At 41.7% G+C, this 25,848-nt stretch overlaps 1 protein-coding gene across 4 annotated transcripts in view; it reads right to left on the minus strand.

Moving 5' to 3' along the window:
- FARP2 (FERM, RhoGEF and pleckstrin domain protein 2) overlaps nt 1–25,848 on the minus strand; it is a 92,827-nt gene that overhangs the window by 47,807 nt on the left and 19,172 nt on the right. For all 4 annotated transcript variants that reach the window (XM_005857683.2, XM_005857682.2, XM_005857681.2 and 1 more), the window contains exons 3-5: nt 3,289–3,393; nt 3,071–3,113; nt 1,904–1,982 (exon numbers count right to left, since the gene is read on the minus strand). In XM_005857683.2, coding sequence (XP_005857745.1) covers nt 1,904–1,982; nt 3,071–3,113; nt 3,289–3,393 — 227 coding nt within the window. The remainder of the gene's footprint in view (nt 1–1,903; nt 1,983–3,070; nt 3,114–3,288; nt 3,394–25,848) is intronic.

Below are 25,848 nucleotides of genomic sequence, written 5' to 3' on the forward strand. Positions count from 1 at the left end.
GAGTGCACTGACCACCAGGGGGCAGCTCCTGCATTGAGTGTCTGCCCCTTGGTGGTCACTGTGCACGTTAGCGACTGGTCATTCCTCCTTTCGGTCGATTTGCATATTACCCTTTTATTATATAGGATAACTACCGAGCACAGATTGTATTCCAGATTTCTTGGATCTGGAAATATGACAGTGAACAAGATGAACACTCTCTCCTCCCATCGGAATTCACATTTTAGTGTGATATCTTAAAATGTACTGCATTCACTTAAAATTTACATGTGCGTACCCCCTGGAGAGACCAGGGGTGGGGGGAGGGGGAGGAGGGTATAGGGGGGATAAATGGTGATGGAAGGAGTTTTGACTGGGGGGTGATGAACACACAATACAGTGTATAGATGATCAGTTGTGGAATCATGTACCTCAAACCTGTATGATTTCATTAACTTGTGTCACCCCAATATATTCAATAAAAAGGAAAAAAAATGTGCATACCCCTTAACCCGGAAATTCCAACAGAAATATTTCCAGAGTTCACAAAGATATGTGGAGAAGGATGTTTATTTGTAACATTATAAGAGAGAAAAATTGGAAATAACCTAAATATGAATTAATGTATAAGAATGGTTAAATAAATTAGATAGCAGCCATATATATACTAATAGGGAAAGATGTCCATGCAGGCTATGGATGTGCAGGTAACAATATCCCCCTTAGGGTTTCATATGCACAGACTGCCACTGCCCTAGGTGGGCTGTGCACTGCTGGGAATTCACCTGGAACATGTGGGGTCAGAGCTCCTGGGCAGAATGTGGTGCAAGGAGTGAGGGGCTACTTTTACTTTATAGAGCTTCATTTCAACGTTTTTTTTCTCTTATCCCAAGTGAGTACTGTTTTTTTATGAATAAACCAAGGACCTTCTGCATAAACATGGCTTGGGCCCAGGATGCTGAATTAGGTAACACTTTATGTTATTCATCATTTTCAAGGTCTAAATATATTTAGAAGCTATTACCTTAAAAGGGATTTTTTGGTGTCAGGTATTTAATATGCCATTGAGATACATTCTGTACCATAAAAACTCTTTGTCATCCTTGGGGTCATTTCCTCACCTATATAGCGAGAGGTAAACAAATGGGATCTCGGACATTGCCTCACACTGGCAGTCTACTTTTCTGATGGTAAATTACCTGTGAAAACCGCAGAGAGAGGTTCCTAAGACATCTAGGACAAGTCCATGTTTTGTCCGAGGGTTCAACAGTTGTCCTATTCAGCTCACACCTGACCTCGGCTGTGAGTTGTTTTAGGTTGTTGCTTTATTCTCATTACAAAATTGGTACATAAAACATAAGGGAAAAATCTTCCATAATCCTATTGCCCAGATGAAACAACTTTTAATATTTTCTTTCAATTATTTCTGCAAAGAATCGAGCATGAATTCAAGAGCTGCAGAAAAGAAGTCACCAGAAGTGTCTGCCCTACCTATTCATGAGGTCTCGCATACTAGGTACTTCTCCTAATTAAGTGTATTTTGTTGTTAAAGAAGTACTAGTAAATATATGGGCAAAATTTCTAAGAACTTTATGCACATGTATAAATTTATGCCCATTTAGAGAATACCTGTTCAACCATATCCTAATACCCTATTTTTTATTCTCAAATTTGTATCATAAACCTTTCTTCCAATTCCCATTCACATTTGTGTTTGTGCAAGGGTTAACTGTCAGAATGCTTCTTTTCACTACTACATACAGATTACAGTTTTTATGTGTATACTGGATTACAGTTTTTATGTGTATTCATTCATTATTTGAATAAATATGCCCTGAACATCTGATGAGCCAGGCGCTGTGGGAAACACAAGTGAATTCAAGGCCCTGCTGATAGTGGCCTCAGTTCAGAACAGGCTCTTTACCGTGTGTATTCCTCCTGCAACTGACCCGGATCGGGTGGAAAAAATTTTACTGCTAGGCGAAGCATTGCGTTCTTTGGCCCTATAAAAAGAAAAAATTTAAATGTCACATATAAGGCCATCTCTCTGTATTGTAGTTGTTATCTTTCCATGTATTATGATATAGTTAAGCTAGTACTTTCAAATGGACTATTAAAGCAAATCTTTCCAAATGAGATCTTAAGAAATTTCCTATGCATGAAATTATGAGTCCTAAGTACCAGTAAAGAAAATATTTAAAACTCTTGTGTTAAATGGAGATTACTCAAGGCAACTTGAAGAAATGCAGGAAATTGCACATTAAAATTTTTAAATATATTTTTATGTTAAAAAGTTAAGGTATTTACATAATTAAGTAGTAATAATAAAAAATTATTTTTGAATTCCTTACATATTTACTGAAAGAAAAATGTTGTCATCACTCACTATACTGAATTGGAACAACCTGATTATTGTTTAAAAAAAACATAATATATTAGCTCATCTAAGTATCTCAGCTTTATTGAAATGTTATAATATCATAACCATGTAATTTTCACCAAAAAAAGAGGAACTGTTTGTTAAAATGTTATGGCAACCAAAATGGCCTTAGCTTATCAGTGAATAACGAAGTTACTCCTCATGTCCTTTCTTCCTCAGTTTAGTACTAAGGAAGTTCCAGGTGAATTCATCCTATATAAATACATAAGAACTAAGAAGCATTACTACATGCCTTACATTTAAAAAAATTAATTAAGAGACTAAAAAAATAATCATGTTTACAATTACAATTATGTTTATAGTTACAGAATGGTATTAACTATTCTATTAAAATGCCAATTAAAGAAAGAACCTCAGTGTCATTTCATAACTTAAAGAGAAACTGCATACCTATTTTTGCATATTGCTTCCAAATGCGAGGCAAGTAACCTAGAACCAGAGTGAAAGCACTGACTCCCCCCCCCCCCCCCCCCCCCCAAAATTAAACGGCACTGTGACCTCCAGGTCCATTTGCTGCGGGAGCACCCCTCATGGCTGTCCAGAATGGTGACAGGGAACAACTCATCATGCCTCAGATTTGAACAGTCAAGAACAAAAACAAAGCACTTTGAGTGAACAGAATTTTAAGGAGTTAAAAAAAAAAGGACTTACTTCGTACTTGCCTACTGATGGGTTTCATAGGTTCAAGCCAAATCTAAAGAGGATTTAAGAAGAGAGCAAATCCATGAAAATAACTTCTCTATTTAGTAAGTATGCTACAAACAAGAAAATAACTATAGTCATACTCAAAGGCTCTCGGTGACCCGTGGATGTGGGGAGGGTCCTATAACATACCCAGAGCTATTTCCAAATGAATGAGAAGCACCTACCCAGTAGGATGGGACGTTTTGAAACTCCAACCCGAAGTAGTCACATTCTATCAGATTCAAACGCCTCCACACTTGGGTCAATAAAACCTGGCCGTCACATTTAGGCTGTGGTGAGACAGGTGAGAAAAAGCATGTAGAGGATTATATGACTTTAACAACAAAGACTTTAAACACTGTGTAGCATAAGGCTACTTCCTGCACACGAACTTTATTACAGTTAACTTCTTATTTCACATTTCTTCTAGGAGGGCTTCAGAACAGTCACAAAGTAGCCCTAGCCGGTTTGGTTCAGTGGATAGAGTGTTGGCCTGAAGGATCTTGGGTTCGACTGCGATCCAGGGCACATGCCTGGGTTGCAAGTTGGATCCCTGGTCCTGGGGTCCTGGTCGGGGCGCATGTAGGAGGCAACCAATTGATGTGTCTCTCTCACATGGATGTTTCTCTCTCTGTGTCTGTCTCTCCCTCTCTAAAAAAATCAATGGAAAAAAATAACCTTAGGTGGAGATTAACAAAAAAATAAAAAGTAAAATAAACTAAGAACTGTCACAAAGCAAATAAAATGAGTCTTGGGCTCTTTGTGCTCAGAAACTGACACCATTTAAATAAAGCTAAAAAATTCCTTCAATTTTACATTCTCAGTGTCTTTAGTCATATTTCTTTGTAAACTTAGGGCTACAGAAACCATTTTTAGTCTCGGTGAACATTTTATCAAATTTTGATATTTACTAAAAAGGCGGATCTCAGAGTCCATGTTTGCACAAAACCCCAGTGAATAAGTTACTTGGCGGCACTTCACGCTTATGAGAAGAGCATGGGCCATTCTCAAATGAGGTGGGGCAATCAGCTCTAAATTCCAGTGGACTAAAGACTAGAACAAAACCAAGGGGGATATTTCTATAATCTTGGGGTAAATAAAGTCTTCCTAAGATCAGCACAAAGGAAAGAATGACAAATTTGATTTGCTCAGTGAATAGAAAGACACTGAGCAAAGTTACATTCCAGAACCAAACTGAAAAAAACCAACCATTATCTCATACTGCTTTTATGAATCGAGTGAGAAAATACAAAGGGCACTCCAGCCCTCTAATAACTAATGAAGTAAAACAGCAGGAACACAGCCATGTCCGCGCACACTGCTGGGACCACAGTTCACATGACCTTCTGGGCTCGTTTGAAAACACCTCAAAATTTAAAGTGTATAAAATACCTTTGCCTCAGCAATTCTACTTTTAGAATTACTCCTACAGATAGATATTCTTTTGTTTTGTTTTGTTAATCTTCATCCAAGGATAGTTTTTCCATTGATTTTTAGAGAGTGAAAGGGATGGGGAGAGACAGAGAGAAAAATCGATATGAGAGACACACATTGATTGGTTGCCTCCTGCATGGGCCCCGACCAGGGCTGGAGATTGAGCCTGCAAACGAGGTACTTGCCCTTGACCAGAATCAAACCCGTGACTCTTCAGTCCATGGGCCAATGCTCTAACCACTGAGCAACCAGCGAGGGCTCTCCTACAGATATTCTCACACAAATATACAGAGCTAAATATCAGGACAAACTCAGTAATGAACTGGTAAATTAAACAATGGTGCAATCATAACTGAAAATTGTGCAACCCTTAAAAAGAACACAGAACCCTGCATATACCATCACAGAATAAAGCCAGGGCTACAGTTTAGTCAAGAAAAAATGTTTCCATGTCTATACAGTATAGAAAATATGATTCCATTTCCCAGAACCCACACACCCTGTTTACATACAATAGAAACAAGTCCGGAAGGCTGGACCTGGCATCTTTACAGGTAGCCACAGTGAAAGGACTGAACGGAGATGGGGAGTGGTCAGGGCTTTTACTTTTACCTTATTTATGAACTTCTGTAATGTCTGCATTATTTTTCAATAGACATGTCATTTCCGCAATTAAAAAATACTATATGCAAGGGTGTGTGTATTGTTCCAAAGGACACTCTGTTTCTTTAGGCTTAACCACCAAGTTTTCTAAATGTATACCCAAGAAGTGCTTACTCTCCTAAAATGAGAATTCTTATCTGAAGGAATAAAACCTGCATCTGTTGTAACAAAGAATCACAGAGAGACACATACACATATGTATAACACAACACATATATACAAACACTTGCATGCATATGCATGAAACACACAAACACATGTGCATATGTATAACACACACATACAGATGTATAATACATACATGTGAACACACACATGCATACATATCCCCAATACACACATACTCACAACATGGATGGATACACATATGGACATATGTATGTTATGTAGGTGGGTTTAACCTCCTGAATTGGAGTAATTTTATTAAACTAAAAAAGTTTTCGCAAGTCAATTAGCCTATGTTCAGGTAAGAAAAGGAATTTTGAATTCTCTGTGTCACCTGAAATATATATTCAACATTTACAAAACCATCAAAATCTGGTGTTTTTATAAACCATATAGAAACAGACCGTTCCAATGTTATTTAAATTGACCCAAGCACTGTAGTGGGGTATCCTTTCTGAATCTTTTTTTCTGAAAAAGAACCCCCAATCTCCAAACAAATCCACACATACACCCCGCCTATAGAAACATCTCCATTTATGGATATCAATAAAAATATCCCCACTAAGATATCAACAAACATAATCCAGCAACAACTAAAAGAATAATAAGCCATAACCAAGTACAATTATTCAAAAGATAGAGGATAATTTAACATATAGTGTTAGAAGATTTATTACTACATCATATTACTAGACCTGTAGGAAAAAAACCAATCCTATGATGAGCCCCAGTATCTGAGATGCTGAGAAGGCATCTGATAAAATTCCACTTCCACTCTTGGTATAAATTCTTAATAAAATAGGAAAGAGATATGACTGTTTACCATCTAACAAGACGGGTCACTCCCAAAGCACACTCCACCGCTACTGAATTAACTGACATCAACATGGAGAAGAAATGAGGGGTAAAAATCAGAAAAGGGGAAGCAAAACTATCATTTGCAGATACAATAATTAACTTTGAAAATCCAAGAACATCAACTAGAAAACTGTTATGGAAAAGAAGGAATTCCATTAGGTGGAGAGAAAAACTTATACAGATATCAACAGCCTTCACATATACAATTAACCACCATTTTCAGGACAGAAAGGAAGAAATAACCACATTGTAACAATAACAAAAAGTTGAAGGAACTTGGAATAAATTTAACACTAAAAGAAAGCTTTATGGAGATAATTTACAAATCACTATTCTGAGAGAGAAAAGGGGGACAGTGAAGAGGCATGAAGAGGTGGCGGGCATGCCATGTTCCCAGGTAGAAACTTCCCCAAAGAGACATCAGGTTTTCTTGAATAATCTGCTGTCCTAATAAGAGTATCAACAGGATTCTGAGGTACCTGGTAGGCTGATTCTATAGTTGACATATATTTTTTAAATGCAAAAATGGCCAAGAAAATTCTGAAAAAAGAAAAATAGGGGAGGACTAGCCTTATAGATATTCAAACTGTTGGAAACCGTAATTGAAATGTTTGGCACTGGTACATGTCTACAAAGACAAATCAATGGAAGAGAATAGGAGGTGAAGGAATATATCCAAATATATAAGATACTGGAGTGTCTGATAAAAGTGACATTTCAAATCAATCAGTGGGAGAAAAACAGATTTTTTTCAATGAATACTATTGGATATCCATCTGGAAAAAATAAGGTTGTAGACTTACTTCATATCATAATTTCAAGATGAGTAAAACATTTAAACACAAACATGCCTATTCATCAAAGTGCTGCAATGAGATAATTTTGTTTTATATTCTGGGTGGGGAGAAGGCCATTCTCAGTACACTCCAGAAGCTAAAAGCCGTAATAGGAGGCTTGAGAGACTGAAAACATGAAGATCAAAAACATCTCCCAAGAAAGAAGCACTGTAAACTCAAAAGACTTTTTCAAAGACAAATAGGGAAAAACATTTATGGCTCCTATCACAGACAAAGGGCTAATTTCCTTAAAACACAGCAAACTGCACAAATCAGTAACAAGATAAGAGCTGAATTTTAAAAAGGGCAAAAGAACAGGCTGTTCACAAAACAGAAAACTAAATGATGTTTAAACATACACAAACACATCATGAAATATCCTATATAATAAAAGCCTAATATGCAAATTGTCCCCTTGGGCAGTCATTTTTGAGACCGGGAATTCGACCACTCACTATGACGTGTGCTGACCGCCAGGGGTGGTGCAGAACATGGTGGGTGTGAGTGGGGCTCGACTGCCCTGCCGAATGCCCTGCAGATGGTGAACAGTGGCAGCGCAAGGGATGGGGCCACCACCCGGCTCCCAGGTGCTGAGGTTAGCTGGGCAGAGGGCCTGGACCCAACTGATCACCCCACAGGTGGGATGGTGGAGCAGGTGAGGGGGTGGCGCTAGGCCAAGGTGGGGTGCCAGGCAGGGCTGTGAGGCTGGGGACGCGAGCTGGGGCTGCGAGGCTGGGGGCGTGAGCTGGGGCCCGATCTTCGCAGGCCACCCTGAGGGAACCCACCTGTGCATGAATTCATGCACTGGGCCTCTAGTAAGAAAATAAAAATGAAGCTGAAATTCCATGTTTTGTCTATTGGGTTGGCAGAACTCAAAGTCTGAATGCACGTGTTGGGGAGTGTGGGAAAGGCATTCATTTGTCCACAGGGCTGACTGGAGCAAACCCTGTGGAGGCCAGAAACTATCTACTAAATGTCCACATCCACACCACTCTCTTAAAAACCCCACTTCTAACAAGTATTTCACAGGTGCAAAAACATGCAGATAAGTAAGACCTGTTCCAATAATGCCTCCAATAGCAAACGATTAAACATACCCTAAGTTCGCCAGGACAGGACAGGTAATGAACTGTGGCACACCCAATGCCACGAAGGGCAGTTAGACCAAGGCTACTCCCTATGACTAACGTAGAAAAAGAGCACGGTGCAGAGCAGTGCCCACGATGTATACCTAATCCTAGCCATCACCTTATCACTAAACCTAACCCTTACTTTAACCCTAGAGTGGGGGATATAAACACAGAATAGATATGTTGATGTGCATGTGAGGAAGTGCAGAGACTCTTGGGAGGGAGCACAGGAACAACAATGCTGGTGATTCAGAAAAATGAACCATGTGACTGCATAACCTTCTTTATGTATTATCATGAGCATGTACTAACCTATTTTTTTAAGTCTCTACATTTTTAAATTTTTTTAAAATATTTTTATTATTTCAGAGAGGAAGGGAGAGGGAGAGAGAGAGAGAGAGCTAGAAAGAGCAATGATGAGAATCATTGATTGGCTGCCTTTTGCAGACCCCCCAGTGGGGATCAAGCTCGCAGCCTGGGCATGTGCCCCTGACTGGAATTGAATCAGGAACCTTCAGTCCACAGGCCGACGCTCTATCCACTGAGCAAAACCAGCTAGGGCTACACATTAAAAAAAATAAATAAAAAAATAGCCCTGGCCAATGTGGCTCAGTTGGTTGGAGCATTGTGTTATGTATACCAAAAGGTTGCCAGTTCGATTCCTGGTCAGAGCACATACCCAGGTTGTGGGTTCGATCCCTGATTGGGGTGCGTGCGGGAGGCAGCTGATCGATGTCTCTCTCTCACATCGATGTCTCTCTCTCTTCCTTCTTCTCTCTCTAAAAACAATAAAAACATTTAAAAAGTAAAAAAGTAGGCTGAGTATGGGGGTAGGGGACTGTTTATACACAGGGCCAAGTGCAGGATGTGGGAACCCAGGTGGACTGAGGGCTTTCCCTAGTGAGGGAGTGGGTGGGACTGGGGGGAAGGCAATAGAGACAAGCAGCCCAGGATGGGATGGATGCCAGACAGCAAGAGCGTATGTGTACATGGGAGGGTGGCTTGGAAGAAGAGGGACACAGCCCCCACCTGTCCATGAAGAGGTCCTTGGTCAGCAGGACTTGGAGAGAAAGAAGTGCACCCACCTCACACCTGCCACTTTCCTTAGAGGATGGGGTGATGCCAGATCTGGAGCAGGAAGATGAACCAGAGCGTTCTGCACCACAAAGTAAGGCGGTACTCACAGATCAATGGAGATGCGTCAAAGGACACAGACCAATTCCCACGTGTCAAATCTGGACAAACGGAGCCTCAGAGGAGAGAGTGACACAGTGGGCAGAATCCACTGATAGACAGGAACCCACTAGTCCACACTGATATACAGCAATGAATGAACTGAGTCTGAGGAGCAATGAAATGATCATGTGATTTCTAAGAACCTCCTCACAAAGTGCTAATTACAGAGGGAGGAAGAGTAATTTCACTGTGGAGAAACCTGGCAGGCACCACCTCAACCAAGCAGTCAAAATGAACATCACCAGAAATGGGACAAATTGAAACTGTATGCCACATGACCAGATGCAGTGAGAACCCAGCATCCTTTCTGTGCCAGCCCTGAGTCTTGGTCTGTTGGGCTATTACACCACAGACCTATGAACAACAGAAATTTATTTCTCATAGCTTTCAAGGCTGAAAGTCCAAGATCAAGGTGCCTGCAGATTCCATGTCCGGTGAGGACCCAACCCACTTCCTGGGTCCTAGGTGGCACCTTCTCCCTGTGTCCTCCATGGTGGAAGGGGCAGGGAGTTCTCTGGGGTCCCTTTTATAAGCGCACTAACCCCATTCACAAGGGCTGCACCATCATGACCTAATCACCTACCTAAGGCCTCACCTCCTAAAACCATCACATTGGTGGGTATGTTTCAACATATGAATATTGGGTGACACAAACATTCTGTCCATAACACCGAAATCCAATCATGAGAAAACAGTGAAGTCAACCTGAGACTCGTCAACAAAGTAACTGCTGTGATCTTCAGAAATGTCAAGGTCATGAAAGTCACAGGCTGGACACTAGAGACAGTGGACTGGGCCCTGTGTTATGAAGGACACTAGTGGGACCCACAGAGGACCTGACAGTAGGAATGGATCTATGCTACAGTCCTGACTGATGTTGATGAAGAACCTCCTGGTTTGTAGGAAACACACCAACAGGATTACGATGTTGGAGCAAAGTGTTGGCAGTTTGTTGTCAAATCTTCAGAAAAAAATTATTTGTACTATTTTTGCTTTCCCCCCAAGTTTGAGATTTCTTCAAAATAGAAAGTTAAAAAAAGTTAAAAATACAAAATCTTAGCAGCTGAAAACAAAAGAATCCACAGATAAACTAAGGGTGTTAAAAAATGAATTTAGCAAGGTAACAGGATATAAAGTTATTACACAAAAAGCAATTCCATTTCTATAAACTAAAATAAACAACTAGAAAGTGAAAACTAAAAATTGCTATTTACAGTTGCAAAAAAAAAAAAAAAGAAAAGAAAAGAAAAAGAAATCAAATGCCTCGGAATACACAGAAAGATCTGGAAGTCTGCTATTCTGGAAAGTATGAAACAAATGTTGAGAGAAGCTAAAGCCTAAATAAAGGAGAGACAGAGTCAATGTCTTTCAATCTATGAACACAGCACATCCTCCATATGAGCGCTGATTTACTAAGTGAATTAATAAAGAAGACCTGACATAAGGTGTTAACAACAGGCAGCAATGCAGACAGGTCTCACAGAGTATACACTCTGATGACATTTATATGAAACTCAAGGTCTGGCAAAACCATTTTGCGGTAGCAGAGGGAGGGGTATCACAACTGACTGGTTGGCAGGGAGCCTGCCTACCCCAACCTGGGCAGTGGTACCAACGTGGGGCACACTTGCAAAATCCACCCGGGTGCTCGGGGAAGGTATGTGCATTTTACTGTGGAAACTATACCTTGACAAGTAGTTACAAGGAAAATAGGTAAAAAGCCCTTGGAGTTCCTGAAAACTGACTGCCACCTTTCACATTAAACTCTGAGGTGTCACTGACCCGAGACTTGAAAACCACACAGCTCACTCATCACACAGCAGCCGGTCCTCTCACTGATGGTTCTGCTTGACAAGAACACTTGCCTTTGGCCAATAGGTCTCTCCAACCTCCACCTGCCCAAATCCCACCTGGTCAGTCCCCTCCAGACACAGTTCAGCTTGTCAAGATTTCTTTAAAATGGTTACCCAAAACAGAACACCCAAAAACACAAGTCTGGTCCATTACCTACATAGTGGCACTGAGTCACTGGCTGTGGGTCACTGCACAGAAATTCAGTTTTCCAGAGAATAGAGCACTGCTCTCCATGACCCCACAACACTAAACACACATCCATCCAGTTTACTTTATAAACAAATCATTTTACAAAGGATTGAACGAAAAAAAAAAAAAAGGAGAGAATTTCTTAGACCATGTTTTGGGACAGCAGGAACCATAATTTGAATTTTGTCCAATAGTAACAAATCTCCACACATGTAGAGACTTTCAATGAGTTTTCCTTGAGGATAAAATGCTATACGGTTCTTGACACTTCAACTCAAATTATAAAAAAAGGACAGAGTTGTTTACATGGTAGGCACTCAGATTAATGAATGAACAAATCACTTAATAACTGGACAAAACCTCTGGTCATGACTATAAATAATGAAGTCCAATCTGATGTAACGTATAAAAGATGAGCAATTCATCAAGAACAACTGTGATGGGCTGATGAGGTATGATTCTGGCTGCAGGCCAAGAATGGTTTTCCAAACAGGCCCCCTGTCCCGGCAGTGACCTAAGTACAGTTTCCAAGTATGTAAAGAATTTGAGGAAGATGTTCACCAGTTATTTCCAAACCTAAAGAAGACTAAACTAGAAGAAACAGTTTGATTTTTTTTATTTATTTTTCTTTTGAAATATATATATATGTATATATACTGGTATGTTAAAACTAGAGGCCCAGTGCACAAAATTCATGCACTGGGGGTGGTGGTGGTGGGGTGTTCCTCAGCCCAGCATGCGCCCTCTCACAGTCCGGGAGCCCTCGGGGGATGTCCTGGGGGATGCATTTAGTGAGTTCAGAGAGGAAGGGAGAAAGAGACAGAGAGAAACATCAAAGATGAGAATCATCGATTGGCTGTCTCCTGCACGACCCCCACTGGGGATCGCAACCCGGGCATGTGCCCTTGACTGTAATCAAACCCAGGACCCTTCAGTTTGTAGGCCGATGCTCTATCCACTGAGCCAAACCAGGTAGGGCTAATTTTATTTTTTAAAAATACATTTTTATTGACGTCTGAGAGGAAGGGAGAGGGAGAGAAAGAGAAACATCAATGATGAGAGGGACACATTAATTGGTTGCCTCCTGCATGCGCCCCAACCAGGGCCAGGGATCGAACCTGCAACTGAGGTATGTGCCCTTGACCGGAATCGAGCCTGGGTTTTCCTCATTCGAAAAATAAATACCATTCTTACCTGGAAGGGTTGATGGGGATGTAATGAAATAACGCTCTGCATGATGCCTGGCCAGGCTAGTTTCCAAATTTGATGTCTGCATCCCAGAGCAGATCTCTAACTGGCTGAGAGAGCTGACACCCTCCCAAATCCCTTCATCCAGGACTCTGTGCCCATCCAGTGTATACAATGGGAAGAAAGCAGATGCGACAGAGCCCCTGCTTTCCGTGACGGGGCATGTCACTCAAAATGGCAAGTGGTAACTAATTTCTCCTGCCAAAAAGTATGAAAACTTACTATCTTTTCTATAATGAAAGTTAAAGATACCAAACTTTAAAAGTTTTTTTTGGTTTGTTAATCCTCATCTAAGGATATTTTCCCATTTATTTTTAGGGAGAGTGGAAATGAGGGGGAAAGACAGAGAGAGAAACATCCGTATTTTCCCATTTATTTTTAGGGAGAGTGGCAATGAGGGGGAAAGACAGAGAGAGAAACATCCACGTAAAAGAGACACGTCGATTGGTTGCCTCCTGCACACACCCGCGGGCCGGGGATTGATCCTGCAACTGAGGTAAGTAATCTTGACCAGATTCAAACCCGTGACCCTTCTTCTGTCCGAGGGCTAATGCTCTAACCACTGAGAAAAATCGGCTAGGGCAGGAGTATTTTTCAACATTACTTGCCAAAATAATTTCTTACAGGTTCATTCCTCTTAATTTCTACAGGGGCATTGTGACTGGAACTAATTAAGTGTTGCAGCCAGTTCTGTCCTCAGTGTCTCTTGTTTTGTCACATGTCCACTTCTACCCACTCATATCTGTACTTAAAATTTACCTTCTCTTCCTAAAAGTGCAGAAATTCACCATCAGTTGGACTGCATTACCCACTGTATATTCCCAAAGTAGCAAATGGTTGGATGACATGAGACTGTCCCTGAATGGGGATGGCAAGTCCTCACAGATAGCAGAGGCACTGGTGTCACCAACAGGTCCCACAAACGAAGACAAACTGCCCCTTCAGCCATTTCCCACTGCAGCGAGCAGCCGCCAAGTCAGCACTGTGCTTCGAGTGCTGGCTGCAGGAGAAGCAGCACCAAGAACATAATGCACAAAATATAGCTTAAAACCAAGATTTTTTTGTTCAGTGTTTCCATTTCCCCAGTTGGTCAGCTTAGACACAAAGGATATTGTTAAAGGTTTATATCCACAAAAATACCATTAAAAATTGTGTCTGGATGGGAATGGGCTACAAAAGCTTAGCTAACAAAGTACTTCTTTATTCTTTGTCTTAAGCAGTGTGGGAAAATCCTTCTTGAAAAAGCTTGATTTCTTCCTTCAACTTGTTTGTTTCATGTGTCCATTTACTTCATTTGCCAAATTATAACATCTCTATCTAGATGCCTCCCCTGTTATAAAATGCATATCTCTACAGTTAGTTTCACTGCTTAAGATTTTTCTTCTCTAATAATTAAATCAGCCCAAATTTCCTTTTATAAAATTTCATTGTGGAAGGAAACTAAGCATGGGAGCTTGTAGGAGACTGTAGCTACATTCATTCTAGATTCTTTGAAAGGTCACCAACATTTTTGATGGGCGTCTCATTCTCTCTGGCACACTTTCAACTCTTAGGTTCTCCCATATTCCTGAAATGCTGCAGCCACAGAGACTGGTGTTGAATTTGGGAGCACAGCTGTGAATGTTGCTTCTGCTTGTTGGGGGTTCTGTATCGGGTGGGAGGGATGTACCCCACGCAGCCCTCAGACTGCAGATCCACTCGCATACAGATCACCTCCACCGTAAGATATGGGTCTAAGACGAACTTCTCATCAGTGGGTCTGTGGGCACTCGGCTCTTCCACGGTGGTTTCTCTTCAATGACATAAGGAAATAGGACAATGAAAATCCCTACACTTGAACCCGTGAATGTGGGGAAGCCCGTGTTCTAGGCGTTGCAGCTTCTCCAAGCCCACCACCCCAAGCCTTGCTTTGTGAGACTGAGGTCCACAAAAATAAGCCTTTCCATTTCTGCAGCTCTGGGCACAGATGCCAGCAGGTCGCCAGCTGAATGCAGGAGACCCAGTGCCCCCCAACCCCCGGGGTTTTCCCAGAACTCCAGTCCTGTCAGTGGGCAGTGACCATCTCCACCTCCCTGGTCAGAACTGGCCCTGGATTCCTCAGTGCTTTCCTTCCTCCTCAGCCATTCATCCCATTCATTTTCCAGTTCACATAACTGGTGAATTTGTCTCCTGACCAGTCCCTGGAAAATGCCTATGATCTGTGAGCCTCAACAGCTTTACCCCGGAAAGAAGAGTCCTGAAACTGGGGCATTTTCCTAATCTCCAGCGGCCGGCCTGCTATATGTCAGCTCAGGCAGTCAGCACCCAGAATGGTACAAAAGCTCAGCATGACCTGATGAGGTCTGAGAGTGGAAGAGGTCCATGTGGGCACCTGTCCTGCTAGCTCCCTTCGGAGTCCCCAAGTTCATTGAGCAGTTCTCACAAGTGGTGGGGATAGAATCGGTAATGAGCTTCCTAAATCAAGTGGGTGCAGAGAAGATGGGGACATGAGTGCAGAAAGGTACACATGAAATCTGCTCTGGTCATGCGGAAGGACCAGCGAGACCTCCTGGCACCATGACAAGGGCAAGAGCACATGGAACAGGATACATGAGAGTGAACAGGCCCCGTTCCCCACCACAAGCATGGGACATGGGACATGTCAGATACTAGGACCAAACATGCAACCTGCTATTTCTTTTTTTTTTTGCTAATCATCACCCGAGGATATTTTTCCCATTGATTTTTTTAGAGAATGTAAGGGAGGGAGACAGAGAAAGAAAAACATTGATGTGAAAGAGACATATCGATTGGCCGCCTCTCACAGGTGCCCAGGTCTGTCAGGGACCAAGCCTACAACTGAGGTACCGAGGTGTGTGCCCTGGACCGGAAGTGAACTATCGACTCTTCAGTCTGTGGGCTGACACACCAACCACTGAACCAAACTGGCCAGGGCACAATCTGGTATTTCTGATAAGTTTTAGGAGTTGGGAGAGAACCTACTTTTTATTCCTTGTCTTTTTGTTGTTGTTATTAATCCTTACCCGAGGATAATTTTTCCATTGATTATTAGAAAGAGTGGAAGGGAAGGGGAGAGACAGAGAGAGAGAAACATTGATGCAAGAGAGACACATCGATTGGCTGGCTTCCTCCATGCACCCTGACGGACTGGGGATTGAGCCTGCAACCGAGGTACCGAGGTACATGCTCTGGACTGGAAGTTTAGTTGTATTTTTGAAGTGGTTGTTTGCGGCAGCAGTCTCCGGTGTTTACCTATGCCGCCATCTTGGTCTCTTCTCGAGAACCTACTTTTTATTCCTTGTCTTTTTGTTGTTGTTATTAATCCTTACCCGAGGATAATTTTTCCATTGATTATTAGAAAAAGTGGAAGGGAAGGGGAGAGACAGAGAGAGAGAAACATTGATGCAAGAGAGACACATCGATTGGCTGGCTTCCTCCATGCACCTTGACGGACTGGGGATTGAGCCTGCAACCGAGGTACCGAGGTACATGCTCTGGACTGGAAGTGAACTAGCCCTTCATTCCACCGGCCAACACTCTAACCACTGAGCCAAACTGGCTAGGGCTATCCCTTGTCTTTTATTTTATTTTATTTTTTATTTTCTAATCCTCACTCAGGGATATATTTCTCATTGATTTCTAGAGTAATCCTTGTCTTTAATTGAGCCTCAGGGACAAAGGGAAACAGATGTCTCAGCTCAGCCGTCAGCCTCCTGGGCAATTCCTTGCTTGCTTCCTTCCTTCCTCATCAACCAAGGGCTTCTGGTCGGTCTGCCTGTCCTTGCTTGTGAAAACACACCCAACAGAAAGGAAACCTGTCTGTCAGCGTGCCCTACCCACTCACCCAGCCTGGGCCCTGCGGCCAAGGCAGTTGTCACTTTCACAAGAGAAGCCTGCCTGGGAAAATCACACTTATTTTTTTAATCCTCACCTGAGGACATTTTTTCCATTGATTTTTAGAGAGAGTGGAAGAAAGGGAAGAAGAGGGACAGAGAGAAAGAGAGAGAAAAACATTAGTGTGTGAGAGACATATGGATTGGTTGCCTCCCACATGTACCCTCACCGGGGCCTGGGATGGACCTGTAACCCAGGTATGTGCCCTTGACCAGGAATCGAACCTACAACACTTTGGTTTGCTGGCCATTGCTTTACCACTGACCCACACCAGCCAGGGCAAAAATCACACTTTTAAAATGGTCAATGACCACTTCTCAGCCTTTTGGCTAAGATAAAGTGTTTACATCTGTTCTTATCAGTTTAAAAAAACGGTCAATAAAACCAGTACTGGTCAGTCTGAAACCTCATTCCAAAAGTACACAGACAACCCAGAACAACCAAATACTGAAAACCAAACTTCTGACACAAAGACAGCAACCAAATGCAGAAAAATGAACTTTCAATGAACAGTGTGAATGGGTTACACTAAAGAAAATTTAATACATTAAGATTCTTGAAAAGATCAATGTATTAATAAAATGTGGGGACTTTGGGGGGAACCAAAAAATAAAAAGGGGAAATAAAAAGATAACTGCAGCCTGGCTGGCGTGATTCAGTGGTTGAGTGTCAACCTATGAACCAGCAGGTCATGGTCAGGGCACATGCCCGGGTTGTGGGCTTGATCCCCAGTGTAGGGTGTGCAGGAGGCAGCTGATCAATGATTCTCTCTCATCATTGATGTTTCTATTTCTCTCTATATTAAAAAAGAAAGAAAGATAACTGCTGAAATTAAACCTCACTAGGAGGCCTGAATACCAGATTAAGAGGTGATGAGTGGTCCCTGGCCAGTGTGGCTCAGTTGATTGGAGCATCGTCCTGCATTCTCAAAGGTCATGGGTTCCATAAATTATCATTCCTCAATCTCTTGTGGAATTATTAAAAATAACAACAACAAAAAACACACCAAAAGCCAAATTAAGAAACAAAAATGTGAATATCAGTTGGAGAAAAAAAAGGGAACTCCATTTTCAGCAAAACTAGGACATGGTTACATCCTAAATTGCAAATTTGGAGGGAGGTGTGCCGACAGCAACAGAACCAGAGCGCACAGTGCCAGGGCACAATTTCCGCAGGAGCCACAAAGAGCCATGGACAATGGCATAACCTGCAAAATTAAACCTAAATTTCATCTGCAAAACTGAGGGAAGAAGCTCAGGTAGCAGAGTCCCAGCTTGGATCAGCCTGGCTTGGTATAGTAGCACAGGGGGCAGGACCACAGGAAGACACAGCAGGCAGGTATACCTGTGTGGGACAGTGAGAAACCGCAGGGCAGAAACCTCGCTGAGGGACCTTCCATTGGCTGAGAAGAAATAAAAGCCAAACTAACTCACACATAAGCCTGGAGTCATTAGCTACATTTCAAGTTTCAACTGGTCTATAATCAGCCACCCACACAAAACCTCCTTTAGAATAGCCAAACCATGAACAACTTAATTCAAAAATGGGTAATCAAATAGAAGCATCACTGCAAATATTCAAAGACATTCAAGATAAAAAGAGGAAACAGAAAAACAACAAATGTCAGATGCACACTCAGTAGAAATATGTTGTCTCTTTAGCAGACGAAACTGTGACCAAAATTTCATCATGAAATTAAAAAATAGTTAATAAGGCACCTGCCTCTGAAATACAAGAGCACAAAGCAGAGATATAAGAACTCTAGAAAAAGAAGAAAAGGCAGCACCCATTAGAAGAAGGATCACTGTGTGAGAGCTCCTGTGCCGTTTTCTAGCCATGTGGCCTTGGGTAATACCTGAAACTGGGTTTCTTGTCTTTATATTATTGAGTTGTCTGTTATTTTAAAAAACATTCTAGATATAAATTCCTGATCAGATATATAACTTGCTCTCATTCTCTTCACTTTCTCAATAGTATTCTTTCTAGCACAAATGTTTTTTTATTTTAATGAAGTCCAATTGATTTATTTTTTCTTTTGTCATGTGTGATTTTGCTTCATATCTAAGAAAGCACTCTTTAACCTGAGGTCATGAAAATTTATTCCTAGGTCATCTTCTAAGGGTTTTCTAGTTTTAATTCTGACATATAGGTTGTTGATCCATTTTGAGTTAGTTTATGTGTACAGTGTGAGGTAGGGGTCCTACTTTATGCTTTGTGTATGAAGATCCAATTGTGTCAGAACCATATCCCCACTGAATCAGCTTGGCACTTTTTTCATTGTATTTTTATGAACTGATCATAAATGTAATGATTTCTGGACTCTCAACTCTATTCCATTGATCTGTGTGGCCATCCTGATGTCAGTACCACACTACCTTGATTACTGTAGCATTGGAGCAAGTTTTGATATGAGCAAGTGTGAGTCCTTCAACTTATTTTTCAAGATTGTTTTAGGTTATTTATTCTAGGTCCCTTGCATTTCCAGATAAATTTTAAAATGCTTTTTGATTTCTGCAAAAAAAAAAAAAAAAAAAAAAGCTTGGATTTTGACAGGGATCACCTTTAGTTGGGAAGTACCACCATCTTAATAATAGTAAGACTTCTGATCCATGATCAAGGGATCTCTTTGTACTTATTTAGATCTTCTTTCATTTCTTTCAACAGTTTTATAGTTTTCAGTGCACAGTGTATTTTAAATTTTTATTTATTTATGTATTAGAGGCCTGGTGCACAAAATTCGTGCATGGGCAGGGTCCCTAGGTCTGGCCAGTGATCAGGGCCCATCGGGCCTTCCTTTGTTCCGCGCCGCACCCTGGTGGTCAGTGCAAGTCATAGTGAGCGATCGAACTCCCTGTATCAGGTTGAACTCCCAAGGGGACACTTTGCATATTAGCCTTTTATATATATAGAAGATAGATAGGTTTCACTGGATTTTATGCCACTCTGTGTGGAATTTAGCCACACTGCCCCTGGTGATCATAGAAGCTGGGCTGTCCTTAAGAGGGAGCAGGTAGAGGGATGAAATGCAAACCAAACTCCTGGGCTTTCACAGCCAAGATCTATGCTCCATTTTACTACCTTTCCTAGAAACACTGGGAACACTTGCTAAGTATTTTTGATAAACACTACCCTAAAATGAAAGTGAGTGTACATGTTCTCTGAGCCAAAACTTTTCCTTCAATCTTTACGTATTTATTGAAGGGGGGAGAAAAAAATCTCAATTCCTTCTGATACTTGGTTCTGACATTTAAATATTTTCTTTAGCCCTGGATGGTGTGGCTCAGGTTGGAGCCTCACCCTATAAACTGAAAGATCTCGGGTTCGATTCTCAATAGGGGCACATACCTAGGTTTCAGGCTCCATCCCCAGTGCGGGGAGTGCAGGAGGCGGCTGATTGATGTTTCTCTCTCTCCCTTCCTCTGTCTCTCAAATAAATAAAAACATATTTTTAAAAAGATGGACAAAGCAAAGGGAGGATAATTTGATCCTATAAATAAACATATCAGTGGATTGTATTTTACTTAGAATTTTTTTAATTTTTTTTTTTTTAGGGAAAATTTATCTTTATTAGTATAAAAGAGCAGCCTTGAAATTACATTTTGGCGACTATGGAGATTTAGACACTTGCCATCTCTAATTACCGGCAGTGTGAATAAGTGGAGACAGCCAAGAATTGGAGGGAGGAGAAAAGTATAGCCCAATTTTTCCATCTGTTTCTTTGTGACTCAGGTGTTAACCATGTGCCTATGCCTCAGTTTCCTTTTTCATACAACAGGAAAACCTGCTGTTTATTTTTATTTTTTTCTTTATTGATTAAGGTATTACATATGTGTCCTTATCCCCCCACTGCCCCCGACCTCCCCCCATCCCTCCGCTCGTGCCCTCACTCCCCTAGTGTCTGTGTCCATTGGTTACGCTTATAGGCATGCATACAAGTCCTTTGGTTGATCTCTCCCTCTTCCATCCCCCCCTCCCCCGCCCCCGCTCCCCTGCCTTCCCTCTAAATTTTATTGTGTTTGGAAATTTGCAATTATTTTTATAATTATACTGGGAAGGAGGGGAGGTCTCTCTGGATTATTTCCTTCATAATTTTCCCCCTATAGTTTAATTAAAAACCTCCAGTTGACTAATAGGCTATTTGAAACTCTCTTTTTTATGATTTATAACTACAGATTTCCCCTTAAAAAATTAGTAGTTGACTACCAGGGAATATACAATTTTGAGAGGGGGAGGGGGAGAAGGGGAGAGAGAAAAAACGAGAGAAAGAAATATCAATTTGTTGTTCCACTTATGCATTCATTGGTTGATTCTTGTATGTGCCCTGACCAGAGATCGAACCCAAAATCTTGGCATATTGGGATGACGCTCTAACCAACTAAGTCCAGCCAGGGCTGTATTAATTTTATAATTTGAAAAATACATTACAAATACCTTTTAGGGTGGAAAATACAAAAAGCCCCCACAAGACAGTATAAATCTAGTAGATTTGAATAATTAAAAGTAACAGCATTAATTTCTAAACTGCAGAAAATTTACAGCAACAAAAATTTTTTTTAGAACGTTACAGCAACAATTTTCCAGAACAAGTCTGCCCTCCTGTAGTGCTCTTAGTTCTCTCCAAATTGGGTTCCACCGAGTAAGAAACAACTGAAGACCCATTGTCAAAGCCTATGTTCTTAGCAAGAGTTTATCAGACTCTCTCAAGATGTCTGTTTGTATTCTTTTTTTAAAAAATTCTTATTATTTTTTAATCTTCACCTGCAGATATTTTTTCCATTGATTTTTTAGAGAGAGTGGAGGGGATGGGGGAGGGGAGAGAGAGAAACATTGAAGTGAGAAGACACACTGATGGGTTGCCTCCCGCACTCACCCGGACTGGGCCAGGGAATCAAGCCTGCAACCAAGGTAGGTACATGGGCTGACGCTCTAACTACCGAGCTCCACCAGCCAGGGTTGTTTGTGTTCTTTTTTTTTTATTTTTAACTTTTAATATTTATTTATTAAATTGATTGGGGTGACATTGGTCAACATGAACATATAGGTTTCAGATGTGGATTTCTATGGTGTTTGCATTCTTTATGTTAATATAATAACAAGTTACATGATGTTAGTACTTATTTATAATTCAGCATTTCATTTCATAATGAAATTTGCCTTAACCACATTTAGAGTATGTTTCTATTATTTTATATGGTTTTAAAAGATGCAAGATTTGAGATAAGTTAAAGCCAGAAGCAAACAGCTATAGAGCTAACTATCCTTGATTTAACATAAATTTGATTTAAAAGAGCTCACTTAGTATTTTTAACATGAATGTTCCAACGTATTTTCCAGAAGGATAGCAATGTCTAAAGCCTTAAAGTCATTCTGAGTTGTCTTAACTGAAAATTATTTTAATAGGGAAAAAATGGCTTTTCTTCTGCTACAAAACTCTGACTTTACCAGTTTCAAATATCAACACATGCAAAAAGGCACATGGGCACATATTAGGAAGGACCAAACAAAAAAGTTATAATTATGATGAAACATTATGAATATCTGAAAACAGAACACTAAGAAAAATGTATTTTTCATAGTCAGAAACATTAGACTTATTTTAGAAAAAGATATTTTAGATTTGTCAATGAAATATGCTGGGAGACTAAACTGAAGCTTTTGAGGAGGCTGTCAGTTCCAGACAGGGGTATAAGCTGGGCTTAGAGCACTTCTCTGATTTCCACTGTCGGCAGAGAAAGCCCTGGAGAAGGAAGGGCTGGGATCCTCTGCCACTGTGGTGAATGTGATCTACAAAATTAGACACAAAAATGCACAACACATGTGCACAGACCATTCCAGTAACAACAGTTTGGAAGCACCTACAGATGTTTTTCATGTTTCTCTTTAACAACTCGTCAAAATCTCTAAAAATAAAAGCCTGCAATGACTGCAGCCCAGGAGTCAGAGGCTGAGGAGTTTCACTGCCTCCTTGGCTAGCAATGCAGCATCTGACACTGGGTGCACCACCCACTTGTGTGAAAGTGAGGACAGCATCACAGAGGGACAACACTGGCACCTGTGGGAGGTCACAGCAGTGGCCACCCTGCCCTTGTGCATGAGAGCCCAGACCTCCGAGGAGACGGCAAGGCCCCTCCATGTGTCCACTCCGCCCTCATCTTGCTCCCGTTGGTGACTCAGGCCCAGCCTGCATCATCTTGGCATTTCTAAGCCCATGTCTCCTCTACCGGAGAACCCTGCAGCGGCAGCTTCCGAACACTTCCAGGACCACCCTGATTCTTACCACCTCCCTGTCACTCCTGTCCACACCACGTTCTGGGCCAGGCCCTGGACAGGCTTGGTTCAGAGTCGTGTCCTTGGTGCTTTTCTGTCCATGAACACTTTTCCTGAGAAGAGGCTCACCCCTCCCACCTTCCTACCCAAGTCCCCTCCCTGTGTGATTTCTCTTCTGAGCAACAAGGGCTCTGTTGTACCTTGTTTACCCTCGAGCTCCCACTGCAGAATAAGAAGGCTGGGCTCAGTGTCCATTCCCGCTGGCCTCTGTACCCCCAGTTTCTTTCTTTCTTTTTTTAATATATTTTATTGATTTTTTACAGAGAGGAAGGGAGAGGGATAGAGAGTTAGAAACATCGATTCAGCTGCCTCCTGCACACCCCCTACTGGGGATGTGCCCGCAACCAAGGTACATGCCCTTGACCGGAATCGAACCTGGGACCCTTCAGTCCGCAGGCCGAGGCTCTATCCACTGAGCCAAACCGGTTAGGGCTGTACCCCCAGTTTCTAAATCAGCCTGGTGCCATCCCCAGCCAGGAGACCCAACTGGCAAGTTTCATTTCCATACCCCTCTGCTGAGATCCTGAAATGACTTCTCTACTACATAGCTATGGTGGTGGGACTGTTTGGCATGGAGATCAGTAGGATCTCGTTGCTAGCAGAACTTCCTTGTCACTGTGTCACCTAACATAGATTGTGTACACCAACCTTACAGGTGTGCGTGAGTGCATGTTTTTGTGTGTGTGTGTGGGGTGGGGAGGGGGAGTTGGCACTGGGAGCCTTGGTACCACAACGAAGTAACTAAGAATAACAACATCCACATCTCTGCCTTGGGCCACATTTCTGGGCATCAGGGGCAAAGGAACAGATAAACTGCCCAAGACAAAATGACAGGTTTCAAAGGCCATGGCAGAGTCACATAATAGCTGTGTGCACTAGAAACACACAGAACTCCTGTGGAAAGCCTATATTATCCTGGAGTTTCAGATGCTGAATTACTAACTTCTTCTCCTGAGATCAGACCAAAATAAGTTCTGAGGCAGTTTATTGCCATATTTAGGATGTTCATGTAGGAGCAATGACAAACATCTGGCTATGATGCTTGCTGGAATTTTGACTATTTTTTCCTGGCCAGAAAGAGAACATTAGTTTTTTACTGAAATAGCAACGTAGTCTTCTAGCATGGAACTCCACAACTGAGAATCTGTCCTCCTATGTGCCACACGCTCAAGCAAAAGCTTTTGCAATTCTTAGAGAAAAAGAAGGAAAAGCCCACTCTAAAAATGTTGAGTATTTTAAGCAAAGGCACGGGTGCTCACACCATGGGTGCGGTCTCACACACCCAAACTAGGTCCCAGACTGTTCTTTTAACTACCAAATAGCACTTTTCCACAGTACTAACTTCCAGATAAGATAATAGAAATGCTACAACTTGTATCAATTCCTAACCCTAATAATTACAAATTGTCTAGACACCTTGCTCTCTAAGCCGAGGAGGAGACACCCCTCCTCTGCGCCAGGGCTGACTTCAGACACCTCACCCCTGACAGGCTGAAGCAGAGTGTTTCTGCTCCACAACTGCATATGGGCCAGGGCAGGTGACACATGGCTTCCACGTGGCTTCTTTTATTGCTCAGAAAAAAAACTTTCCAGAGCTGAGGCCAGATTTCTTCCCCCCCAGATTTTATATATATGTTATATATATATATATTCAAAACCACAGAATTCATTTATCAACTGAAAACAAATCAAGATTTTACTAGATCAAAAAGCTGGCCACTTCCTGGCCAGTGCTGCTCAGTGGTTGAACGGAGATCCATGAACCAGGAGGTAATGGTTTGATTCTCAGTCAAGGCACATGCCCAGGTTGCAGACTCAATCCCCAGTAGGGGGTGTGCAGGAGGCAGCCAATGATGTTTCTATTTCTCTTTCTCTCCCTTCCTCTCTCTAAAATGAATAAAAACATATAAAATATATTTTTTAAAAAGCTGGCCACTGACTAACCTTTGGTAGTTTAAAATCCCACCAATAAGTGTCAAACATCACACAATGAAGCCCACATCATGGGCTCCACTCTGGATTCACAGATTTCTCTCCCTTTCTCTGTACTACAGCACATGACCTTCCACAGAGAGAAGTATTTTAATCTAATTAGTGATCAAGAGGAAGAACCATAAAGCACATCTCACATCATTACCTCACAAACCCTAGTGAGCACACCCCTATTGTACCAGTGATTTCAATGGACGAGGATAATCAGACACTGGTAGTTGTTATCTACAAATGAGGTAAGTATTGATTTAAATACAGCATCAATTAAAGGTCCCAGTTCTGTAAATTTACATGATGACTCTAAATGAAACTTTGAGCCTCTGCTTTCTGCCAGCTTCACTTCTCCAGGTTCACTATGGTCAGCCCCGAGCTGTGCTTTCTCCACGGTCCTCACAACCCGGGGAGGTAGTTCATTCCTATACGGAAATTGGCTCAGCAAGGGTTAACATCACGATTACTCACAATCTATCCAAGGAACCGCCCCTGAGGGTAACTTCTTAAAGGTACAATTCTCATACTTTTGGTTCAAAACCTTCCTTCTTTACCCATTAAAAATAACTTTTAGCCCTGGACAGTATGACTCAGTTGGGCGTTGTCCCATGCACCAAAAGGTTGTTGGTTGGATTCTCGGTTAAGGCACATGTCCGGGTTGCAGGCTCAATCCCCGGTAGGGGGCATACTGGAGGCAGTCCATCAATGTTTCTCTCTCCCTCTCCATTCCTCTATCTCTAAAAATCAATTAAAAATCTTTAAGAAAGGAGATTAAAAGTGGCGGCAGAGTAGAGGATGCTGCACGGACATGCTCCCAGGAACAAGCTGGAATTACAACTGAAATACGGAAAGTCTTCCTGAATAATCAATGGAAAACTCACAGGAGAGAACCCTGATACCCAAGGACCGAAGGTGGAGACTGCATAGA

The sequence above is a fragment of the Myotis brandtii genome, unplaced genomic scaffold, assembly GCF_000412655.1.
Source record: "Myotis brandtii unplaced genomic scaffold, ASM41265v1 scaffold112, whole genome shotgun sequence".
NCBI classification, from domain to species: Eukaryota; Metazoa; Chordata; class Mammalia; order Chiroptera; family Vespertilionidae; genus Myotis; species Myotis brandtii.